The following is a 24,237-nucleotide window of genomic DNA, read 5'->3' on the forward strand; positions in this document are numbered from 1 at the left end:
ATAAATACCGGTAGTATTGATACTATCGTTTATTTTCTATCACATACATTTAAAACGAAATGAGAAGTAAAAATCAGGATATCAGTTTATATAGGAACAATATCAATGCTCAAGAGTTAAAAACGGGATATTTAATAAGGAAGCTTTATCAGATTATGGGCCGATTCAAATCATACTGGTTAAATTTTACAAATAGTGTAACTTTGCCGACAGTATTGATAGGAAAACCAGTAAGGAAAGGCAAAGGTCGGGCGAAGCCGATTATATAATTCCCTACACCTACCCTACAATTATAAATTCGGTCAATAAATAAAAGTATATGAGAACTATACCGTAATCTTTACCGACTATTTTCGAACATATCGTTTGAAAATTGTAGTTACTACAGCCATTAAAGTGCAAATCGGTCGATACATATATATGGGAGCTATATCCAAATCTGAACCGATTTCAATAAAATGTTGCAGATATGTGTAGTTCAGTAGCAAAACAATCCATACCAAATTTTGTGCAGATCGGTTGAAAATTGTAGTTACTACGACCATTAAAGTGCAAATCAAGCGACACATATATATGGGAGCTATAACTAAATCTGAACCGATTTTGATGAATTATTGCAGATATGGGTAGATCAATAACAAATGCCAAAATTGTGGTTACTACAACCATTAAAGTGCAAATCGGGCGATACATATATATGGGAGCTATATATAAATCTGAACCGATTTTGATGAAATCTTGCTGATATGTTAAAATCAGTAACAAAACAATCCATGCCAAATTTTGTGCAGATCGGTTGAACATTTTAGTTACTACGGCCATTAAGGTGCAAATCGGGCGATACATTTATTTGAGAGCTATATCTAAATCTGAACCGATTTTTCCAAAATCAATAGCGTTCGTTCTTCATCCAAAAAAGTGGCATGTGCAAAATTTCGTGACGATTCGACAACAAATAGGACCTCTACCTTGATTACAAGAATACATGAACTCACAGACGGACATGGCTAAATGGAATCAGAAATTGATTCCGAGCGAACGTTATATTTGATAAATGGTTCTAGATCTTCTCCTTCTTAGCGTTGCAAAGAAATGCACAAACTTATAATACCCTGTACCACAGTGGTGGTGTAGGGTGTATATAGCAATCGATATTCAGCCAATAACTAAATTTATCGATAGTGCCATCGATATTTTGCCAGCTTGAGGTGTGCTATGGACCGGTCGATCGACATAAAAAGAAATCACACCGACTCAAATCTGGATAGCGTGCCGGCTATTGAAGATCGCCTCTGAGATAGAGCTCAATAATCGAAATATTCTATATTTTCGATAAATTTAATAATAAATATCGATACTATCGTTAACTTCCCCATTGAAACGAAAACGAGAAGTAAAAATCTGGAGATCGATTTACATAGAAGCAATACCAATGCACAGACCAAATAAAACCACGGTTAATAAGGCCAGTTGGAAGTCATGAGAAAAATTATTGTACAAAATGTTAGCCTAATCGCATGAAAATTGCGCCCTCTATAGGCTCAATGTATCGGATCGCTTATTTTCGTTTAGTTTTGCAAAAAAATTAAACTTTTGCGATAGCATCCATCGAAAAAATATCAATCGATATTCAGTCAAAAAATTTAACATCGATAGTATCGATAGTGCCGTCGATATTTTGCCAGCTCTACTCTAAGAGAGATCACATTTTGAGGGGCAAAAAAATCGCGTTGAGTTAATTCTTGCTCAGCAGCCAATTTATAGAAATAAAATTTTAAGGTCTTGATGGAGAATTCGTCGAACAGAGGTGTTAAAAATTCCCATAGCTGCTGCGTGTCTGCTAGCCGAACGCCCAAGAAAACGCACAACAACTGTGTCACTCTTACGATATTTTCTGGAGTTCTGATGGTCGCTTGAAGTTAATTTCTGGGTTTAGCAACACTTCCACACTCCCGAAATGAGTTAACATACGACAAAATCGAATTACAGCCAGGAACGAGTCTGTAGGAAGGAGTTCCGAAACGAGAGCGGAAGGCGCGTTGCGTAACAACAAGTAAGTGACCGTTAGAAAAGAAGCTCAGACGTCCCTTCGCCTGCAAATTGCAAATTTTGCCAATGAACATTCCACTAAGGAACAGGAACGAACTTCTCACATATCAATAAGTGCAGTCCGATTCAAGTTTAAGCTCAATGGGGCCTTCTTTTTAAAGCCGAGTCCGAGCTGCGTATCGCAGAGCGACACCTTTTTGAAGAGAAGTTTTATATGGCATAGTACCTCACAAATGTTGCCAGCATTAGAAGGGGAAAAACACCGCTGAAAATTTTTTCTGATGGTCTCGCCAGGATTCGAACCCAAGCGTTCAGCATCATAGGGGGACATGCTAACCTCTACGCTACGGTGATCTCAGTTCGTTTATTTATTGAAATAACGCTACATTCTTAAAAACTAAAGATATTGAGCTGAAACTGGCCGCTCGAAGATGGGCGATATCGGACTCCCCCATAGAGGCCCATAAAAACCGCATTTATAATACGATTTGGCTGAAAGTTGGCACATCGAGTTGTATTAGGCCCCTCGATAATCGTTTCCAGTATATTCTAGATAGGACTTTATTTGGATATAGCCGATTTCCCGATTTAAGGTCTTACGCCCATAGACGCCACATTTATTTCCCGATTTCGCTGAAATTTGGCACAGTGAATTATGTTAAGATCCCCTATGGTGCGTCGAGTGTATTCTGGATCGGACCTCTCGATTTTAAGCCTAAGGCCCACTAAAGCCGCATTTATTACCAAATTTCGCTTAAATTTCCACATTGTGTCGTGCAAAGGCGTCCAATATTCGTGCTAACTATGGTCTAGATCTAAATCGGATGCATTTAATACCCGAATCCGCTGAAATTTGACTCAGTAAGCCGTGTTTTGCTCTTTGACGTCCGTGCCGAATATGGTTTAGATCGAACCATTTTGGGTTTATCCCCCATATAGGCTAATCTCGCGGTTGAAGGTCATTCTCCCATTCCCGAATTTGTGCTTTTACCTTTGCAAATTTGACCATGAACATTCCATTAAGGAACCGGGGCAAACTTTTCACATTTCAATTAGTGCTGGCCGATTCAAGTTTAATCTCTATGATAAGGGCTTCCTTTTTATAGCCAAGTCCGAACGGCTAGCCGCAAACACAAATATCGCCAACATTAAGAGGGGATAACCACTGCTGAAAAAACGTTAAGCGTCAGAGGCGGACATGCTTACCTCTGAGCTGCGGTGGCTTTCGAAACCAAAACCAGATATTTATAGCTCTTATATTGTATAAACCGATCTCCCGATTATAAAGGGTGATTTTTTAGCTTGTATCTTTTTGGCAACACCGGTTATGTCAAACATCTTCAGTATGGTGTATAATTTAACAATGAATCATCTTACAAACGCACAACGTTTGCAAATTATTGAATTTCATTATCAAAATGGGTGTTCTGTTAAGAAAGTTCATCACGCGCTCTTTCCATTGAGCGACAATGCATCTTTTGGCTCAATGGGTACGTAAATAAGCAGAATTGTCGATTTTGCAGTGAAGATCAGCCAGAAGAATTGCAAGAGCTACCAACGCACCCACAAGAAGTCACAGTTTGGAGCGGTTCATGGGCTGGTGGCATCATTGGACCGTACTTCTTGTCAAAGCTCATGTCTATAAAGCAAGCCCGCTTCAATTGCCGCAATGGGAGACAACATTGAAGCATTTATTCGTGAGAAACCGGCCGAAATGTAGGAAAGAGTATGAGATAGACCATTTGAGGCGCAGTCACGGTCAAAATTTGCATGAAATAATCTTCAAATATTAAATTACATGAACCGTACTATCGATTCAAATAAAAGCGTCATGCATTTTTCTGAATTTTATGTGTTTTTTTTTTTTTGAAAAACTTTTCTATAGCTCTTAAAAAATCACCCTTTACTTCTTGAGGGAGCAGTTCTTATCCAAATTGGCTTAGGCTTTGAACAATGAATTCTCCTATGATTCCCAATATACATGTAAATATGTATGGCTTGAATCGGTCTATACCCCGATCAAACTTCCAAATAAACCGATCTCCCGAGCTTAATTCTTAGGCCTCTAAAAGGCACAATTCTTATCTGACTTTAGCTGAAATTTTGCACAATAACTTCTACTATACTCTTCAACATCCAAACCAAGTCCAATAGCATGGCAATTTTTATCCATTATCCTTTTGTTTGCCTATAAAGAGATACCGAGCGAAGAAGTTGACAAATGCGATCCATGGTGGATGGTACATAAGGTTCGGCCCGACCAAACTTATTACGTCGTTACTTGTTTGTTGACAATATATTAGCTCTATTGAATATTCATAGAGCTAAGACCCCCTTACACCTACGCTAATGGTCTCAAGTGATATTCCGAAGACGAATAACTCTAATAAAATTAAACGTTCTGTTGCATATCTAATAAAAAAAATTAAACTCAAGAGAAAAAAACCTTAATTCCCAAAGGTGTCGGTGAGAAAGGATTAATTCCAAACTGGGGTGAGATAGATATAAAAAACCAACAACAAACAACAATAGAAATTCCAAACACTCGAGCATGCTGTTTTCACAACAAGGTGTATGATATGTTGATACCCTCAAATGAAAAAAAAAACCAACAGACGGACAGACACTATTTTAATAAAATAATGAAATAGCCCCTAATTTGCTTTGGCTGCTTTGATATCCCAACAGCATCAACATCCAGCCAATATTAGTTCTAATATTTTCCATTGTAGAGCATTGTGTATTCCCAATTCCAGCGGCGCATAACCGTGAAACGCCCTTTCATACCATCGATCTTGTGGCGCAAATGCACGGCAGGGTAGCCGCAAAGGCGCATGGACATCTAAAGCACAGCAGCCAGCGGTGGCGGCGGCGGCGGCATGCTTATGGGTTCACGGGGCTTAACACATATCAACGTCAAGTGTTTCCTAGAATTCCTGGAAAAAGTCATAGGGAAAAGACTCATATTCGTGTGGAGATGATGACGGTAGTCAATCAAAAAAAAAACAAAAAATTGTAGGTGAGTGAGGTGATGCCCCAACTCAAATGAGTTCTTCATTAGGTGAGCATTCTTAGGGAATTAATTTGAAAGAAAAATTCTTCTTGAAATGAACTCTTTTACAAGGAATTTAATGTAGTCTAATAAAGAGAAAAAACATTTAAACATTTAAAATTAAAAAAAGAGTTTAAAAGGGTTTTTTTATAGAAAGACAGACAGAGTTATAGGAAAATCTACCCCCAAACTCTTTAAGAAGCTTGTTAGGTTGCGTGTTAGTTGCAAGGTTTGTTTGGTTGACCTTACTCACATGTGTGCTTATAAGCCAGGCCATCTTTTGGCCTTTTGTGTTGAAGCGCTTGAAGATGTATGCCCTTTGACCATATATACATTTAAACACATATCACATGTGATTGCATTCCCTTTGAAACATGGCCATTAAACAATGGTTCCTTTTGTTGTTATGGTTTTATTGGCATCCTCCACTTCATATTTATTTATGCCCTGCACATTCTTTGACGTCTATCACGATTTATAATGTTACTGTTGTTGGTCTTCATCATTGATTATTGACACTGTAAAAATTCTCAAAAAAAGGGAGTTTAAAACAAGTAAAAGCGTGCTAAGTTCGGCTGGGCCGAATCTTATATACCCTCCACCATGGATCGCATTTGTCGAGTTCTTTTCCCGGCATCTCTTCTTAGACAAAAAAACAAGGATATAAGAAAAGATTTTCTCTGCGATTAGAGCGATATTAAGATATGGTCCGGTTTGGGCCACAATTAAATTATATTTATGTTGGAGACCTGTGTAAAATGTCAGCCAATTCGAATAAGAATTGCGCTCTTTGTGGGCTCAAGAAGTAAAATAGAGAGATCGATTTATATGGGAGCTGTATCGGGCTATAGACCGATTCAGACCATAATAAACACGAATGTTAATGGCCATGAGAGAATCCGTCGTACAAAATTTCAGGCAAATCGGATAATAATTGCGACCTCTGGAGGCTCAAGAAGTCAAAATCCCAGATCGGTTTATATGGCAGCTATATCAGGTTATGGACCGATTTGAACCATACTTGGCACAGTTGTTGGATATAATAACGAAACACGTCGTACAAAATTTCAGGCAAATCGGATAATAATTGCGACCTCTGGAGGCTCAAGAAGTCAAGATCCCAGATCGGTTTATATGACAGCTATATAAGGTTATAGACCGATTTGAACCATACTTGGCACAGTTGTTGGATATCATAACAAAACACGTTGTGCAAAATTTCATTCCAATCGGATAAGAATTGCACACTCTAGAGGCTCAAGAAGACAAGACCCAAGATCGGTTTATATGGCAGCTATATCAAAACATGAACCGATATGGCCCATTTACAATACCAACCGACCTACACTAATAAGAAGTATTTGTGCAAAATATCAAGCGGCTAGCTTTACTCCTTCGGAAGTTAGCGTGCTTTCGACAGACAGACGGACGGACGGACATGGCTAGATCGACATAAAATTTCACGACGATCAAGAATATATATACTTTATAGGGTCTAAGACGAATATTTCGAGTAGTTACAATCAGAATGACGAAATTAGTATACCCCCCATCTTATGGTGGAGGGTATAAAAAATGTTTGTGTACTCTCCACATGCAAATTTTTCCCATGAACATTCCACTAAGGAACAAGGGCAAACTTCTCACACATCAATGAATGATATGGGGCCTCCTTTTTATAGCCGAGTCCGAACGGCGTACCGCAGTGCGACACATGGCATAGCACCTCACAAATGTTGCCAGCATTAGGAGGGGAAAACCACCGCTGAACATTTTTTTCTGATGGTCTCGTCAGGATTCGAACCCAGGCGTTTAGCGTCATAGGCGGACATGCTAATCTCTGCGCTACGGGTTTTAAAACTCTCATAATAGGTTAGATTTGGTTAGGTTGAAAAGAGTTTGCTGATATTAATCTGCTCCATGCCATTATAGACATACATAAGCCAGTAATCGGCTTGTTGTAGGCGGACGGACGGACATAGATAGATCGACTTAAAACGACATGAAGATCAAGAATATATATATATATTTTATGGGGTCTCAGACGCATATTTCGAGGTGTTACAAAGAGAATGACGAAATTAGTATACCCCCATCCTATGGTGGTGGGTATAAAAATACAGAAAACAAGTAAGAGCGTGCTAAGTTCGGACGGTCCGAACCTTATATACCCTCCACCATGGATCGCATTTGTCGAGTTCTATGCGCGGTACCTATTTTTAGGCAAACAAAGAATATTGAATAAGAACTGTTATGTTATTGGAGATATACCAAGTTATAGTCCGATTCGGACCATAAATGAATGAATTGTAGAATTCCTTGTGTAATATTTCAGTTCATTCAGATAAGAATTGCGTCTTGTAGGGGCTCAAGAAGCAAAATCGGGAGATAGCTTTATATGGGAGCTGTATCAAGCTATTGATCGATGCAGACCATATTAGACACGTGTGTTGAAGGTCATGGGAGAAGCCGTGGTACAAAATTTCTGCCAAATCGGATGAGAATTGTGCCCTCTAGAGGCTCATGAAGTCAAGATCCCAGATCGGTTTATATGGCAGCTACATCAGGTTACGTACCGATTTACGCCATACTTAGCACAGTTATTGGAAGTCATAACAAAACATCTCATGCAAAATTTCAGTCAAATCGGATGGAAATTGCGCCCTCTAGAGGCTCAAGAAGTCAATGCCTAAGATCGGTTTATATGGCAGCTGTATCTAAATATATTACATTCTGAACCATATTTGAGTCAGTTATCGGGAAGCCTTAAACTACTCACTGTATCAAATTTCGGCAAAATCGGATGAAAAATAAAGTTTTTATGGGTATTAGACCCTTTTTATCGGAAAATCGGTCTATATAGCAACTATATCCAAATAGGGTCCGTTCAAGAACTTAACCAGCGTGCATAAAAAAGACGTATCTGTGGCAAATTTCAGCTTAATATCTCAGTTTTTGAAGGCTCTAGAGGGATTACAACGGACGGACGGACATCGTTAATCGTCTTAGTATTTTACGACGATCCGAAATATATATACTTTGTAAGGTCGGAAATTAATATTTCGATTCCTACGGTTGTGGGTATAAAAACAATTAATCGTTAACGGTACGCGGTGGCGTTATTTATATTTTCGTTTGCATATTTTTGTATGCATATTTATGTAGATCCCGTCAAACCATTTCTCTAGAGTCCTAAATCATGCAAATCGGTTCAATAGAAATAGACCTGCAAACTATCGAAAATCACAACAATCAATATTTTCGATAGTTTTAATAATGAATATCGATTGTAGCGATACTATTGTTAATTTCAGGAGATCGATTTATATAGAAGCAATTTCAATGCACAGACCAAATAAAACCAAGTTTAATAAAGTCAGTTGTAAGTCATGAGAGAAATCATTGTACAAAATGTTAGCCTAATTGGATAAAAATTGCGACCTCTATAGGTGCCATGTATCTTAAAGAAAATATTCAGTGTCGGATTGCTTATTATATCCTCCACCATGGGATTACTAATTTCACTAATTTCATCATATCGTTTGCAACACCTCGAAATATGCGTCTAAGACCTCAAAAGGTATTTATATTCTTGATCGTCATGACATTTTAAGTCGATCTAGCCATGTCCGTCCGTCCGTCCGTATGTCTGTCAAAAGCACGCTAACTTTCGAAGGAGTAAAGCTAGACGCTTGAAATTTTGCATAATTACTTCTTATTAGTGTAGTTCGTTTGGGGTTGTAAATAGGCCAAATCGATCCATGTTGTGATATAGCTGCCATATAAACCGATCTTGGACCTTGACTTCTTGAGCCACTAGAGGGCGCCATTCTAATTCGGTTTGCCTGAAATTTTGTATAAGATGTTTCGTTATGATTTCCAATAACTATGCTGAGTATGGTTGAAATCGGCCCATAACCTGATATAGCTGTCATACAAAACGATCTGGGGTCTTGCCTTCTTGAGCCTCTAGAAGGAGCAATTGACATTCGATGTGGCTGAAATCCGGCATGACTTATTTTGTTATGACTTCCAACAACTGTGCTAAGTATGGTTCAAATCGGTGCATAACGTGATATATCTGGCATATAAATCGATGTTACATCTTGATTTCATGAGCCACTAGAGGGCGCAATTCTTATGTGATTTAGCTGAGATTTTGCATGTTGTTTTATTTTATAAAAATCAGTCCAGAATTAGATATAGCTTTATATATATATCTTTCGTCCGATACGGCATTTAAAGGCTTCATAAAGCCACAATTTTTGTACGTACATCGTAAGAAAATCTTTCAAGTTTCTATTCGATACTTCAATAGGTATGCAAAATTTAAGTCTGACTAGATTCCTATGAATCCTATGGATTAAAAGTTGTACATAGAGTCGGTGGTGTAGGGTGTTACATAGTCGACTGCAACTGACTTTTAACTTTCCTAACTGGTTTTTATGTATAAGATAGATTCCATAAAATTTTTTTTTTTGGAAAAAATATCATTTAATATTTATACCTACCACCGTAGGATAGGGCGTATATTCATTTAGTCATTCCGTTTACAACACATCGAAAGATCAATTTCCGACCCTACAAAGTATATATATTTCGGATCGTCGTAAAATTCTAAGACGTGTGCCTGTCCGTCAGTCCATCCGCCTGTTGTGATCACTCTAGAATCTTCAAAAAACTTAACGCTGATTAAGTTCTTGAACGGGCCAAATCGGACTATATTTGGATATAGCTGCCATATAGACCGATCTCCCGATAAAGGGTCTAAAGCCCATAAAAGCTTTATTTATTACCTGATTTCGCTGAAATTCGCAACATTGGGTTATTTTAGCCTCCCCACATCTGACCTATATCTAAATATGGACTGGATTAGATCAGTCCATATTTAGATATAGCTGCCATATAGACCGATCTGTCGATAAGGGGTCTGAAGCCTATAAAAGCTTTATTTATTATCTGATTTCGCTGAAATTTGAAACAGTGAGTAGGTTAATACCTCCCAACATCCGACCTAAATATGGTTCTGATCGGATTATATTTAGATATAGGTGCCATAGAGACCGATCTGCCGATAAGGGGACTGAAGCCTATAAAAGCTTTATTTATTACCCGATTTCGCTGAAATTTTTCTGAGTCTAACGATATTCGACCTTAATATGGTTCAGATCGGTTTATAATTGGATATATCTGCCAAAAAGACCAATGTTTTGTTCTACAAATTTGAATAGTGACATATATATTAGACCACTCAATGTCCGTGCCGAATTTGGGACTTAAGTTATCCAATTTTTTACCCGATTGTGACGAAATGGTGTTTACATATGTACTCGAAGTGGTGGGTATCCAAAGTTCGGTCCGGCCGAACTTAATGCCCTTTTATTCCTTACATCACTAGTGTGGTACAAGGTATTATTACTTATATATGTCACAATCCGGTGAATATTGGATAACTTCAGCACCCAAATTCGGCACGGATATTGAGTGGTCTAATATATGTCACTATTCAAATTTGTATAAACCGATCTGAACCATATTAAGGTCGGATATCGTGAGGCTTAGAAAAACTCACTGTTTCAAATTTCAACGAAATCGGTTAATAAATATAGCTTTTATGGTCTTCAGACCCTTTATCGGTAGATCGGTCTATATGGCTGCTATATCTAAATATAGTACTATCTGAACCGTATTTGAGTTAGTAATTGGGAAGCCATAAACTACTCATGGATTAGATCAGTCCATAGTTAGATATAGCTGTCATATAGACCGATCTGCCGATAAGGGGACTGAAACCCATAGAAGCTTCATTTTTTAACCGATTTCGCTGAAATTTGAATCAGTGAGTTTTTCCAAGCCTTACGATATCCGACATTAATATGGTTCAGATCGGTTTATACAAATTTGAATAGTGACATATATTAGACCACTCAATATCCGTGCCGAATTTGGGTGCTGAAGTTATCCAATTTTCACCGGATTGTGACATATATACCCGAGGTGGTGGGTATCCAAAGTTCGGCCCGGTCGAACTTAATGCCTTTTTACTTGTTGGTTTTGATAGTTTTCTCACAATTTAAAAATATGCATAAAAATTTTGTCTTGTGAGAAAATTTTATATATATTTTTTTAAGATTTTGTTTGACACTTTTAAGGACTGAAAGCGGAAGATCAGTTAGCAGATTTTTGTAGAAAACCATGGTTAATATAAACTCCTTAATATACTGGTGTGAATTTTATGCATAAGCGCCTGAATGTATGCACCGTAAAATTTCAGTGCTTTTGCACCATTTTACCAGCCAATATTTCCTTTGTATTGAAAACTCTTCGTTTCTTTAAGTGTACGATTTAGTTTAGTTCTTGGCAGCAGCAAAAAAAAAAATAAAATAAAAACAAACAAATATTTCCAATTGAGCGGATATTTGTATAGTGATAAGACACATTAAAAAGTCAAAGCGCTACCGTTGCACTCGCCCGTTTTATATGCCGCATATTATTATTATTATTGTGGTTATCAAGTTTTCTTGGGTTTTTATTTTGCATGTTATGCCGTTGCAGCCAACTGCAATCCTGCTCCTTCTTCTCTGCTGCGGTTGATAGACTGCAGTGGAAGCCTTAACAACAAACACGACCAGGTCCGCCTCATCCGACCTACCATCATTTGGGTATTGATGATTGTTGTCGATTGGTCGCTGAGGAATTCTAGGAAAAGCAACCAACCGAACTCGTTACCATTCATGGTAACGAGGATTGCTTTGGAGAATAATAAATATTCGTATTCCGCACCAAAATCAATAGCCAGGCAAACGGCTAAAGAACCAATAATGCATGCATCCCATCGTGCGATGGATGGATGGGATCATGTGTAAGGATAAGGAAGAGGTGGAGAAGGAAATGCTAAAATATACAAAATAATTTGTTAACATTTGGTATAAACGCGGTTTATGGCTCGTATTATTTAGAATACGAGTGCTTGTAACTGAAGACGCTGACGCCATGATGTGTTAAACATTGTTGAGAAATCTTTTGTTTGATTTTTGATTTAATAACGAATAAGGCAATGTTATAATTAATCATGAAAGACTTCCAATATTCTTTTAAGCAAATATGTTATTAAAGCAATACATGGAAATTTTAAGAAGAGTAATATGAGTAATCCTTAAAGACGATGGTGAAAAATAATACCAATTTTTAAGGATTTCTTTTTTATATGGAGCTTCAATTTTCTTGGCCCAACTGCTAACTTTATCCTATGAATATTTTCTTTAAACTAAGTTATAATTTACTTTTTTTGTAGGTTTCCTACTGCAACCTTTCCGCAAACCAAAACGAGTACGAACCGCCTTTTCACCCACGCAACTCTTAAAATTGGAACATGCTTTCGAAGAGAATCACTATGTGGTAGGTGCAGAACGCAAGCAATTGGCCCAAAACTTAAGTCTGACTGAAACTCAGGTAAATATGAAAAAATTTTGTATCGTCAACCATCTCCGTGCCAAATAATTCTTGAAAAATAGAAAGGCGTTGATTTCGGCCGGGCCGAACTTTGGATACCCACCACCTCGGGTATATATGTAAACCACCTTTCGTCCAAATCCAGTGAAAAATGTATACCTTATGCCCCATAGCAGTTATATCGAAATATGTTCCGATTTGGACCAAATACTTATAAGTACAAGACATTGTTCTATTGTGTGTAGCACAATTTTGGTATTTTAAGTAGCTTTATCTAACCGATATTAACCGATATGAACCATATATGACATGTATGTCGAAAAGTCTAACATAAGTTACTGTGTCAAATTTCGAGGAAATCGGATTATAAATGCGCCTTTTATGGGACCAGAACCTAAAATCGAGAGATCGGTATATATGGCAGCTATATCGAAATCTGGATCGATCTGAGCCAAATTTACGAAGGATGTCGAAAGACTTAAAACAACTCACTGTCCCAAATTTCAGCAAAATCGGATAATAAATGCGCCTTTTATGGGCGTAAGACCTTAAATCGAGAGATCGGTCTATATGGCAGCTATATCCAAATCTGGATCGATCTGAGCCAAATTGAAGAAGGATGTCGAAAGGCTTAACACAACTCACTGTCCTAAATTTTGGCAAAATCCGATAATAAATGCGCCTTTTATGGGCGTAAGACCTTAAATCGAGAGATCGGTCTATATGGCAGCTGTATACAAATCTGGATCGATCTGAACCAAATTGAAGAAGGATGTCGAAAGACTTAAAACAACTCACTGTCCCAAATTTCAGCAAAATCGGACAATAAATGCGCATTTAATGGGACCAGAACCTTAAGTCGAAAGATCGGTCTATATGGCAGCTAAATCGAAATCTGGATCGATCTGGGCCAAATTGAAGAAGGATGTCGAAAGGCTTAACACAACTCACTGTCCCAAATTTTGGCAAAATCGGATAATAAATGCGTCTTTTATGAACGTAAGACCTTAAATCGAGAGATAAGTCTATATGGCAGCTATCTCCAAATCTGGACCGATCTGGGCCAAATTGACGAAGGATGTCGAAGGGCCTAACAAAACTCACTTTCCCAATTTCAGCAAAATCTGATAATAAATGTGGTTTTTGTTGGCCTAAGACCCTAAATCGGCGGATCGGTCTATATGGGGGCTATATCAAGATATGGTCCGATATAGCCCATCTTCGAACTTAACCTGCTTATGGACAAAAAAAGAATCTGTGCAAAATTTCAGCTCAATATTTCTGTTTTTAAAGACTGTAGCGTGATTTCAACAGACAGACGGACACACGGCGGACATGGCTACATCGTCTTAGACTTTTACGCTGATCAAGAATATATATACTTTATAGGATCGGAAATGGATATTTGGATGTGTTGCAAATGGAATAACAAAATGAATATATCCCCATCCTTCGGAAGTGGGTATAAAAAGAGAAGACAAGAGCTTACTGCTTGCAAAGGACAATTCCATAGCAATGTTAGTGCACATTGTAGTGCAAATGCAAATTTGCTCATGAAAATTCCATTAAGGACCAGGGACAAACTTCTCGCACATCAATGAGTGCTGTCCAATTCAAGTTTAAAGACAATGATAAGGGACCTTCTTTTTATAACCGAGTCCGAAAGGAGTGCCGCAGTGCGGAACCTTTTTATACCCTCCACCATAGGATGGGGGGTATACTAATTTCGTCATTCTGTTTGTAACTACTCGAAATATTCGTCTGAGACCCCATAAAGTATATATATTCTTGATCGTCGCGACATTTTATGTCGATCTAGCCATGTCCGTCCATCTGCCTTTCGAAAGCACGCTAACTTCCGAAGGAGTAAAGCTAGCCCCCTGAAATTTTGCACAAATACTTCTTATTAGTGTAGGTCGGTTGGTATTGTAAATGGGCCACATCGGTCCATGTTTTGATATAGCTGCCATATAAACCGATCTTGGGTCTTGACTTCTTGAGCCTCTAGAGGGCGCAATTCTCATCCGATTTGACTAAAATTTTGCGTGAAATGTTTTGTTATAATATCCAATAACTGTGGCACGTATGGTCCTAATTGGTTCATAACCAGATATAGCTCCCATAAAAACCGATCTTGGGTCTTGACTTCTTGAGCCTCTAGAGAATTCCCGTCCGATTTGACTGAAATTTTGCACATAGTGTTTTGATATCACTTTGAACAACTGTGCAAAGTATGGTCCTAATCGGTCCATAACCTAATATAGCTACAATATAAACCGATCTTGGGTATTGACTTCTTGGGCCTCTAGAGAGCGCAATTCTCATCCGATTTGGCACAAAATTTTATACAACGGCTTCTCCCATGGGCAACATACGTGTGCAATATGGTCAGAATCGATCTAAAGCTTGATTCAGCTCCCATATAAACCGATCTCCCGATTTCGCTTCTTGAGCCCCGAATCGGACTATAACTTGATGTAGCTGCTCCTCCGTCCTTATTCATTATACTTTGTTTGCCTAAAAACAGATACAGTGCAAAGAACTCGACAGATGCGACCATGGTGGAGGGTATATAAGATTCGGCCCGGCCGAACTTTGCACGCTCTTACTTGTTGTGAATAAGTTTTTACAAAGCTGCTATTCCAAATTGTACAGTACTTCACAAATGTCGCCTGCATTAGGAATTGATAACCACCACTGAAAATCTATTCTAATGTTCTTGCCAGAAATCGAACCCAGGCGTTCAGCGTTATAGGCGGTCATGCGCTACGGTGGCACATAGTGGTACCGTTATGTAGAGAGCAAAGGGGTTTATATGGGAGCTATATCAGGTTCTAGACCGATTTGAACCGTACTCGTCACAATTGTTGGAAGTCGTAACAGAACAACACATGCAAAATTTCAGCCAAAGCGGACAAAAATTGTTTATATGAGAGCTATATCTAAATCTGAACCAATATGGCCCACTTGCAATGCCCAACGACCTACATCATTAGTAGGTTAGGTTAGGTTGAAAAGAGGATGCAGATATTAATCTGCCCCATGCCACTATAAACATACACATAAGCCAGTAATCAGCTTGTTGTGCGTTCTAAAAACTAAAAAGTAACCTCGAAAACGGTCTGCGGACCTCTTTCCCAGTATTGCGAATCTCCCCGGTCATCCAGGGTTTTTTTTGGGCTGATTTCCTTTCCCGAAGAGGACAACTATCTTCAAAGGACCCCACCAGTGTAGTCGTAATCCTGTTGAAATTTTCGTCAATGTCTTCTATGCTTGGACAATCTAAATCATCTTGCCCAAGTCTTCTTCCGAGTAGCCTTCCGAATTTTGTCCAGTTGAAAACCATTTATTCCGAAAGCTTATCGGATTCGGCGCTGGCTGTGCTATTCTAAACCTAATGTAGCGATGGTCAAAGAAAGAGTGTTCCATGGAGACCCGCCAATCCAGAAACTAGTCGATAAGATTTTCCGAACATATCGTCACTTCTAGACCACCATAGCGCAGAGGTTAGCATGTCCGCCTATGACGCTGAACGCCTGGGTTCGAATCCTGGCGAGACCATCAGAAAAAATTTTCAGCGGTTGTTCACCCTCCTAATGCTGGCAACATTTGTGAGGTACTATGCCATGTAAAACTTCTCTCCAAAGAAGGCCCCCTATCATTGAGCTTAAAAATTTAAATCGGACTGCACTCATTGATATGTGAGAAGTTTGCCAGCTGTTCCTTAGTGGAATTTTCATTGGCAAAATTTGTTTTGTTTTGTATCGTCACTTCTAATACCTCCTCCCTAAACCTATTAACAAAGGAGTTACCAATATTAAGTGTTATTAGGTCGCTAGTATTCAAGAACCCTGCCAGGGCTTGGCCCTTTTATTGGTGTTGGTACTACCCCACGAAATGTGGTTCGCATAGCGCCCTATTAGAACCTCATTTCCTGTCTGTTTTGCTTCCCCCACAGCCGTTGCAATTCCAATGTGGGTGGCGGTGTCGGAAAATCGAAAGCCAGATAATGTAATGCCAGTTAAGCTTCACCGTCTCTCTGCCTCATTACTGTTGCGTCCGACGTTGACAACTCTGGGGAAAATATACAATTTAAATTTTTATGACAAATAACGCAGTTCCCCGACCTAGTATCAGTGTTTGCATAGAATAATTGGCAGTCCAGAAACTATGTTCCGGGTCGTCCATGGCTCCCGAATTAAGGCAATATGAATCTTGCCCTTGCTGATTTTCTCCAACAGAGCGTGTGTAGCAGTCTCGCTCCGGTAGAGGTTTATCTGGATTACCTCAATCATTGGTCCTGCAGTAGATGGATATCCTGGGAGTAGGTGATGATCTCATCGTCTGCTCCCTGTTCTTTATACTGCATTGACTTTCCTGTCACTGCACTGCCTGATGTCATCGCATTAGATTCTTTGCCTATCCTAGTCCTCCGAATCTTCATAAAGTCAGTAATAGTTCCATCGTCGGGTCACTGTTCGTTAGGCTGTATTGAGTTTCCATTCCCTGCACTGCCTGGTGTTTCAATACTAGGATCTTTACCTATTTAAGTCTTCCAAATCTGAAGTAAGGAGAAGGTGAAGGTACCATCGTCGTCAACTTGTTCGTTAGGCTGCATTGAGACTCCTGTCGCTACTCGGCCAAATGTTTCAATATTAGGATCTTTACTTTTCCTAGTCTTCCAAATCTTGGAGTTGGTGATGAGTCCGTCGTCGAGTTCCTGTTTGTTAGACTGTAAAGTGTTTCTCGCCACTGCACTGCCTATTATTTTAGTATTAGCATCTTTGCTTATCATAGTCTTTCCAATATTGAGAGGTATTAAATCACTGCACGGTTTGATGTCTCAATTTGAGGATTTCTGTCTATTCTAGTCTTCCCAATCTTAAAAAAGGCAGCCTTGCTCCCGTAAAGCGCCATGCCTTTAGGTCCTTTGCATGGTGTCAGAGACGAGTAACACCATATATGCAAAATTCCCATGCCCTCAAGTCTGAGAAACACCACCCATCCTGTAGGGTTCCTTGATTCACATGCTTTGGCATCATGCTATTTGGCATTGTCGCGTTTATAAATCTATTCTGCAGCATGGTAGCTATACAGTTCCAGAGGAAAAATGCCAGGCCAAAGTCAATTAGATTAGGTTAAGTTGAAAATAGGGTGCGGGTATTAATCCGCCCCATGACACTATGGACATACACCTAAGCCGGTAATCGGTTTGTTGTGGGTTCTAAAAACTAAAAAGTAACCTCGAAAAAGAAAATTTTAAATTAGGAATTCCGTGCTGTCCGGTATTGTGTCCCCACCTAAGTTTCGGTGTCTTTTAACCGCAAAAGTCGGTTGCACATCTTCTCCACATGTCCTACACATGCTATCACTTGCCGCACCGATTTTGCAATTCTATGTGTTTCGTTATGATGCTAAAAGCTATACTGATCTCCTTCTTACTTCCTTTCAGTAAAATAATCACCTGCCCTGTTGTGCCCTCCGTTCGTGTACAAGTTAGCCACTGTCAATTATTCGAACAAGGTCACCTCTGTACATAGAGTTGGCCATTGGTTCGCTCGCTTTTCGAGCTCTGTCTACATTTACGTCCGTTTTCTAGTTTTCTGGTATGTTCTCATGACCAGGTACCCAAGTAAATGTAGTGAACTGAACTTTTAATCTTAAAGTCAAAATATGAGTAAAATTTCAATAAAATACTCCTAACGTCGTTTCATTTAAAACATGTTAACATTTTATAAAGATCGCCCATCGAAGATTTTTGGGGGCCTTAACTGCTGGATTAAAGTGTCTCATTAAGTGAAATATGCCCCCCATGGCATATTTTACTTAGTTTTCGATATTGAATAGTTGACTTACTTTATAAAACATTAAGGTGTAAATGACCATCTATCAACCCCTTTCAGCATTTTTGTGGCAATAAAGAACTAACAACTAATAGAAACTTTCAACTCTCCGAAATCGTTATGAAATCAACGCCATTAGGGCCAACACCACCCACCCCCTTAAGAATGAAACAGCAAAACGGGGGAGGTGAAAACAATTTTACAAACATCTTGAAGTAGACGACTTCGTCGTCTTACCAAACCCTTAAGTGATTGCATGTCAACTGGTCGTTAAGTGGGCTTAAGTGGCTTGAATTATTTGCTCTATTCAACCATGCACCGATGGACGGACAAGCCTTTCAAAGAATTCCAAACACCCCATCAACCCATCCTATATTCCCATCCTTCCTTATGGCCCACCATGGCATTAAGGGTTGATTTGCAAATTACTGTTAGCTACCAACCAACAGCCATAAATGACTCCTGACACCCTTTAAGGACAATGCTTACCCGTCGTCGCAACCCTTGTCGAGCAATGAATGCCTCTGATGAATGCCAAGAGCTATTTGCTGTCTCTACCCAACCCTAACTTGTGAGGTGGCAGCAACTATGAAGAGCATTATAAATTGCAAGAAAATTACAGTTGGCAATAAAAGTAAACGCCTGCTAAATATTCCATCGTTATTAAGTGAGAATTTACATGGCCATAACTTGTGTGCACTTCACTCACAGCTGAAGTGGGTTGAGCTTAAAGTTGCTTTAAAGGACTAAGGGTTATGGAATATCAATGGCGTAGGTAAAATTTTTATACAGGGGGTAATAAAGAATCACCATAAGCCCATGGCAGCCGGTTGTACGCACCGGATTGAACCGATGGAACCCTTCATTGGCAAGGACTGCCGACCAAGTGTACGTGTTCTTCTTTTTTCGTTATGGAAGAGGCACATTCCGGAGTGCCTTCTCCGCACGCTTCTGATCCATGCCCTGGACCCCGGTTCTGTTCGGTTTGCCACAACCGCCTCCATCATCGGTCTGTGTCTGTGAGGTGTAACCGGTGCATGGAGTGGGTACATTTCCAATCTTGCTCTGAGCTCACTTCACTACGGGAGTATAGTCGTACTGGATATGTTGCAAGGCGCTGTGTGAACTTAGCCAGCAGTGGGTCACAAGCGTCCTCGTCGTCGCCTTCTGCGTCCTCGTAGTCGGACTACGTGACCCACCCGACCTCTGCCGTGCGGCAATATACGCAACAGCAGCATCCCAGCCCCAATATTGCCAGGTCAGTGCTGGGAAGTGTATAATTTTTGCAACTAAACTGCAATGGTCTCCGTGGAAAGACCGATGAGTCGGAAGAACATATTGGTCGCAGCGATCCAGAGACAAAGCTGACCAACACCTGTAGCTTGCCCAGTTGTCACGAATACAATGTGCTACGTAAGGAATGGAGGTGGGGATTGGTCTTTGTGATACACCATTCCGTGCAATATAGACCCATCTCGCCTGCGCCTGGCGCTAATGGCCCCTACATGGAGTGCATGGTGATAGCAGTCAGGTCCGGTAGTGCCGAGATAGAGCTATACAACGTGTACACACCGCCGGTTGATAGCTGTGTCCCAATTAATGGCCAAGCTTACAACCCCGAGATAAGTGGGTTACTATCTGGCCATAATCGTCTGGTTCTAGGGGACTTTAATGCGAATCACAACTTCATGGCATTCTGCCCTAGGTAACGACCAGCGTTGCATAGCTTTGGCAGAGCAGATTGTAGGCTCCACGTTTTGCACGGTGAATGAGGATGCCCCCACTAGGATTACGAGGAGGTGTAGCCGCTCACTAGACATTTCCATAGCATCCCCTGATCTACCGACTGACCTATCCTAGCAAGCCGTCATCTCTTTGGGGTCAGACCGCCCGACTTCATTACCTCTGAACGCCGGACGTTTATCAATCAGAAGAAGACCGATTAGGCTGGCTTCAGAGAGTATAACAATCGCCGCTTCAGTGAACTGCCACCCCCCTCGGATGTGGTAGCAGCCGAGAGAAAATTCCGAGACATCATTTACGTAGCAGCCTCTCGCTTTATACCAGCCGGTCGAATACCCCAAGTGCGGCTCAATTTCTCGGCGCAGGCAGTGGTATTCGCAGACGAGCGTGATGGGAGCTGAATCTGGAAATAAACAGGTTAGTCAACGAACATAAGCGGAACTTGTGGCTGGAAAACTTGGAGCAATGTAACATAGGCACCGGTTTAGGCAAGCTGTGGTCTACTGTAAAGTCACTCTCGAACCCCGGTGATGGGATGACAGGACCTCAGTCACTTTTGGCGAAGTAACCGTGACTGATCCGAAGAGACGCGCCAGGTTGTTCAACCGTCAATTTATTGTACATCCCGAGAGTGACAGGGCAAGAAGAAGAGCCATTCGCAGTATTCGTGGTTTCCGAGCCGATGGACAACCATCACAATTTACCGTGGACGAAGTTACGAATGTAATCTGTAGCGTCAAATCATCCAAGGCCTTGGGCCCCGACGGAATCTCTACATTGATGTTGAAGTATTTGGATTTACCTGGAGTTGAGAACCTCACTTCTGTTCTCAACCTGTCTTTGAACACTCTTATAGTTCCCGATGTCTGGACATTGGGCTGAGTGATACCGCTACTGAAGCCTGAAAAGGTCCCGAATTTGAGGAGGTCGTACTGACCGATCTCCCTTCTTTCACCAGTAGCAAAGAGGCATGAGGCATTACTCCTCCCGAGCCTCGTAGGAGAATTTCTTTTCGCCGAGCATCAACATGAGTCGCGAATTATCTGTGTGGTCGTCAGTCATTTGTGGAATTTAGGGATAAGAAGTCGAAGTAACGTAGAGTGCAACAGGGAGTTCAGCAAGGTGAGGTGATATCTCCGGCACTTTTTAACCTCTACCTATCCTCCATTCCACCCCCTACAGACGCCATAGTGATTGTATAATATGCGGACGATTGTACGATAAGTTGAACGTCTACCTCAACGAACTTGCCTCATATTTCGCTGCTAAAAATCTGAACATATCTGCCACCAAATTTCAACCACATTGTTCACTACAAATACGCGTGAGGTGAATACTGAGCTGACTGTGATGGTCGATGGAGAAATGATTCCGACCATCAAATGCCCCAAAATACTTGTCGTCACATTTGAGAACTCTTACACATTCTCCTCACATGCCACAGCATTTTGCGATTAAGTCAAAAGTAGAAACAAGGTCCTCAGGTCACTTGCTGGCAGCACTTGGGGTGCAGACAAAGAAACCTTGTTGACCACATACAAAGCAATTGGCCGGTCTGTGGTGAGTTATGCAGCGCCAGTGTGATTTCGCGGAATTTTATTTCCACTTTTATTGTTAACCAAAAGTAAAAAATTGGTATAAAAATTTGTTTGAGGCACTGGGGGACCTCCCCACGAAATTTTATTTGCAACCCAAAACCCGCCAACGGAATATATAGACCAATCATGACAATACGGTACTCAAATGAAAGGTATTTGGAGCAGAAAACGAATTTGATATCCACTTTTCGGGGCAAGCATTTCCGGGTTCTCGCTCCTCTCAAAATGCCCAGCGACAGGACAAAATTTACCGACACGAATGTCGAGTTTTACGCAGATACCAGCCATCACGACCCAAACTTGCGAGGCCCAACGCCCCCACATGTGGTAACCCACACATGAGTACCAATTCGATCCAACGTATTTGGAGGTATTCACCTCCGGTTGAAAAAGCAACTCCACTCCGAGCTAATGCTTTACCCACGATTTGGGTACAAACCACAGCCACCACGTTGCTCCCTATTGGGGCCTCACAATTGTCAGGCTGGAACCGAAGTTCCAGGGGCTTCTGACACCCATGGTACCAGATTAAAGTCTCTGGTCAGACTTCGTAACCTTAAAAGAAGACTACCAGTTGAACCCCAAACAGTTCCGGACTGGTCACCTGGACGAGAAGAAATGCCCTAAGCCGACCTCAAGCCAGCATACAAAAGTATGCATCAAACATACAACAGAACGATATACACAAATAGGACACGACAGCCCTCACAGGCTACGCCAAATATATCAGCATCAACATGGGACTTTACAATCAACGCGGCTAAGGGAACCAACAATGGACAAACGCCGCTGCATCAACATGGGCAAGACAGGTGCCAGGCCATGTCATGCGCAGCACCAAATCACTCGGTCGCACCAGCACAACAAAACCTCGTTATGGATAACTAGCGTGTATTCATCCCTTCACTAAGTCTTGCCCGCCTCCTAAGAAATACTTCCCGCGAAAAGGTGGCCAGCCTTGCAACAGTCGTCTCGTCCTCAAGGGCCCTACTGAAATCCCACACCGCCTCGCTAATCCCCATCGCGCCTAAATTTCTAATGTCTGCATAGTACGGGCATTCTGTCAGTACATGCCTCCAGTCCTCAGGTCTCCCACAGTCGCACAAATCAGTCGCGGACAAGATCCTCTGATGCAAAAATGCATTAAAGGAACCATGTCCCGTCAGTATGAAGCCCATACTTTGGCAGAAGCCAAAGTCAGGGCGGTCTCGTACGAACGTCGCGTCACGAATAAATTCGTAAGTTACCCGACCATTTTCACTGTTCGTCCATCTAGTTCTCCACCTATCATCAAGATGCTCCAAAAGGAGTGCCTTGAGCCGCCCAACATCCCCATCTGCAAGCTCCGAAGCGGTGAGCCAGTCCTCACGCACTAATGAAATTCCCTTTTTCACACTATACAGAACGGCCATATAACTTACGAGTAAATCAAGCGGGGGCGCGCCAAGCAATGCCTGTAGTGCATCTGTCGAAACAGTCCTACACACAGGCAAGCAAGCCAGCATTGCCACCCTCTGACAAGAGAGGATCTTCTTTCGTCCTAAGACTGTCGCAGCAATTCCGTGCCATACAGGCGCTCCATAAGTTGCGCAAGCAACAAATAGACCACCATATATGGACCGAACAGCGCGACGACTAAGACCCCAATCGCTACTCAGAACACGCTTAACCATACCGGCTACTCCAGTCAACTTCTCCTTCACCCGTTCCAAATGGACCAGGAAATCCATTCTCTCCGGAACAGTCACCCCCAGACATTTAACGAGTGCTACATTCCTAATGCTAGCTCTACCAGATCGAATCGCGGGTGGACGATTCCGCGACAAGATGCCCTTGAGCAACATTGTCACGGTTTTGTCCTCTGCGACGTCAACACCAACACGATCGCTCCATTCGCGTACAATGGCCATGGCAAGCTCACCACGAGTTTACAGAGCAAGTCTGGAATCGCCTTCAACCAGGATGAGAAGTATGGATCTTAAATGAAAGCTATATGGGAGTAGATAACGGAATTGATTTGCATTCCGGAACCAAGTGTCTGGGGGTCCGCCGCATGGCCCTAACTCCCCAAACTAGATTTCTTTACTGGTCACGTAAATATGGGGCTAATATACAAGAAATTTGGGAATAGAGGACCAATCTGATACCATACCCAAAACGGAAAAATTCATCGACCATGGCAATATGGGGCTCATTTAAAGGTATTTGAAAGTATTACACAACTTTTGATATCCACAATCGGGCCAATCGTGGGCCATCCCACACCAAAACACCCCCAAACAACATCGACCATGGCCATACAGAGCCCAAATTTAAAAAGAGAAAGAAGGGTAACGGAGCGGGCATGGTTCAGCTAGACCATATATTGGGTTGCCCAAAAAGTAATTGCGGATTTTTCATATAGTCGACGTTGACAAATTTTTTCACAGGTTGTGACTTTGTAATTGCATACTTTCTTCTGTCAGTTATCAGCTGTAACTTTTAGCTTGCTTTAGGAAAA

General features: G+C 41.0%; 1 protein-coding gene across 1 annotated transcript in view; it reads left to right on the forward strand.

Annotated features, from left to right (window-relative positions):
- LOC106084165 (homeotic protein empty spiracles) overlaps positions 1-24,237 on the forward strand; it is a 42,174-nt gene that overhangs the window by 16,617 nt on the left and 1,320 nt on the right. The window contains exon 2 of the mRNA XM_013247679.2: positions 12,396-12,553. Within this exon, the coding sequence (XP_013103133.2) occupies positions 12,396-12,553 (158 nt within the window). The remainder of the gene's footprint in view (positions 1-12,395; positions 12,554-24,237) is intronic.

The sequence above is a fragment of the Stomoxys calcitrans genome, chromosome 2 (genome assembly GCF_963082655.1).
Source record: "Stomoxys calcitrans chromosome 2, idStoCalc2.1, whole genome shotgun sequence".
Lineage (NCBI taxonomy): Eukaryota > Metazoa > Arthropoda > Insecta > Diptera > Muscidae > Stomoxys > Stomoxys calcitrans.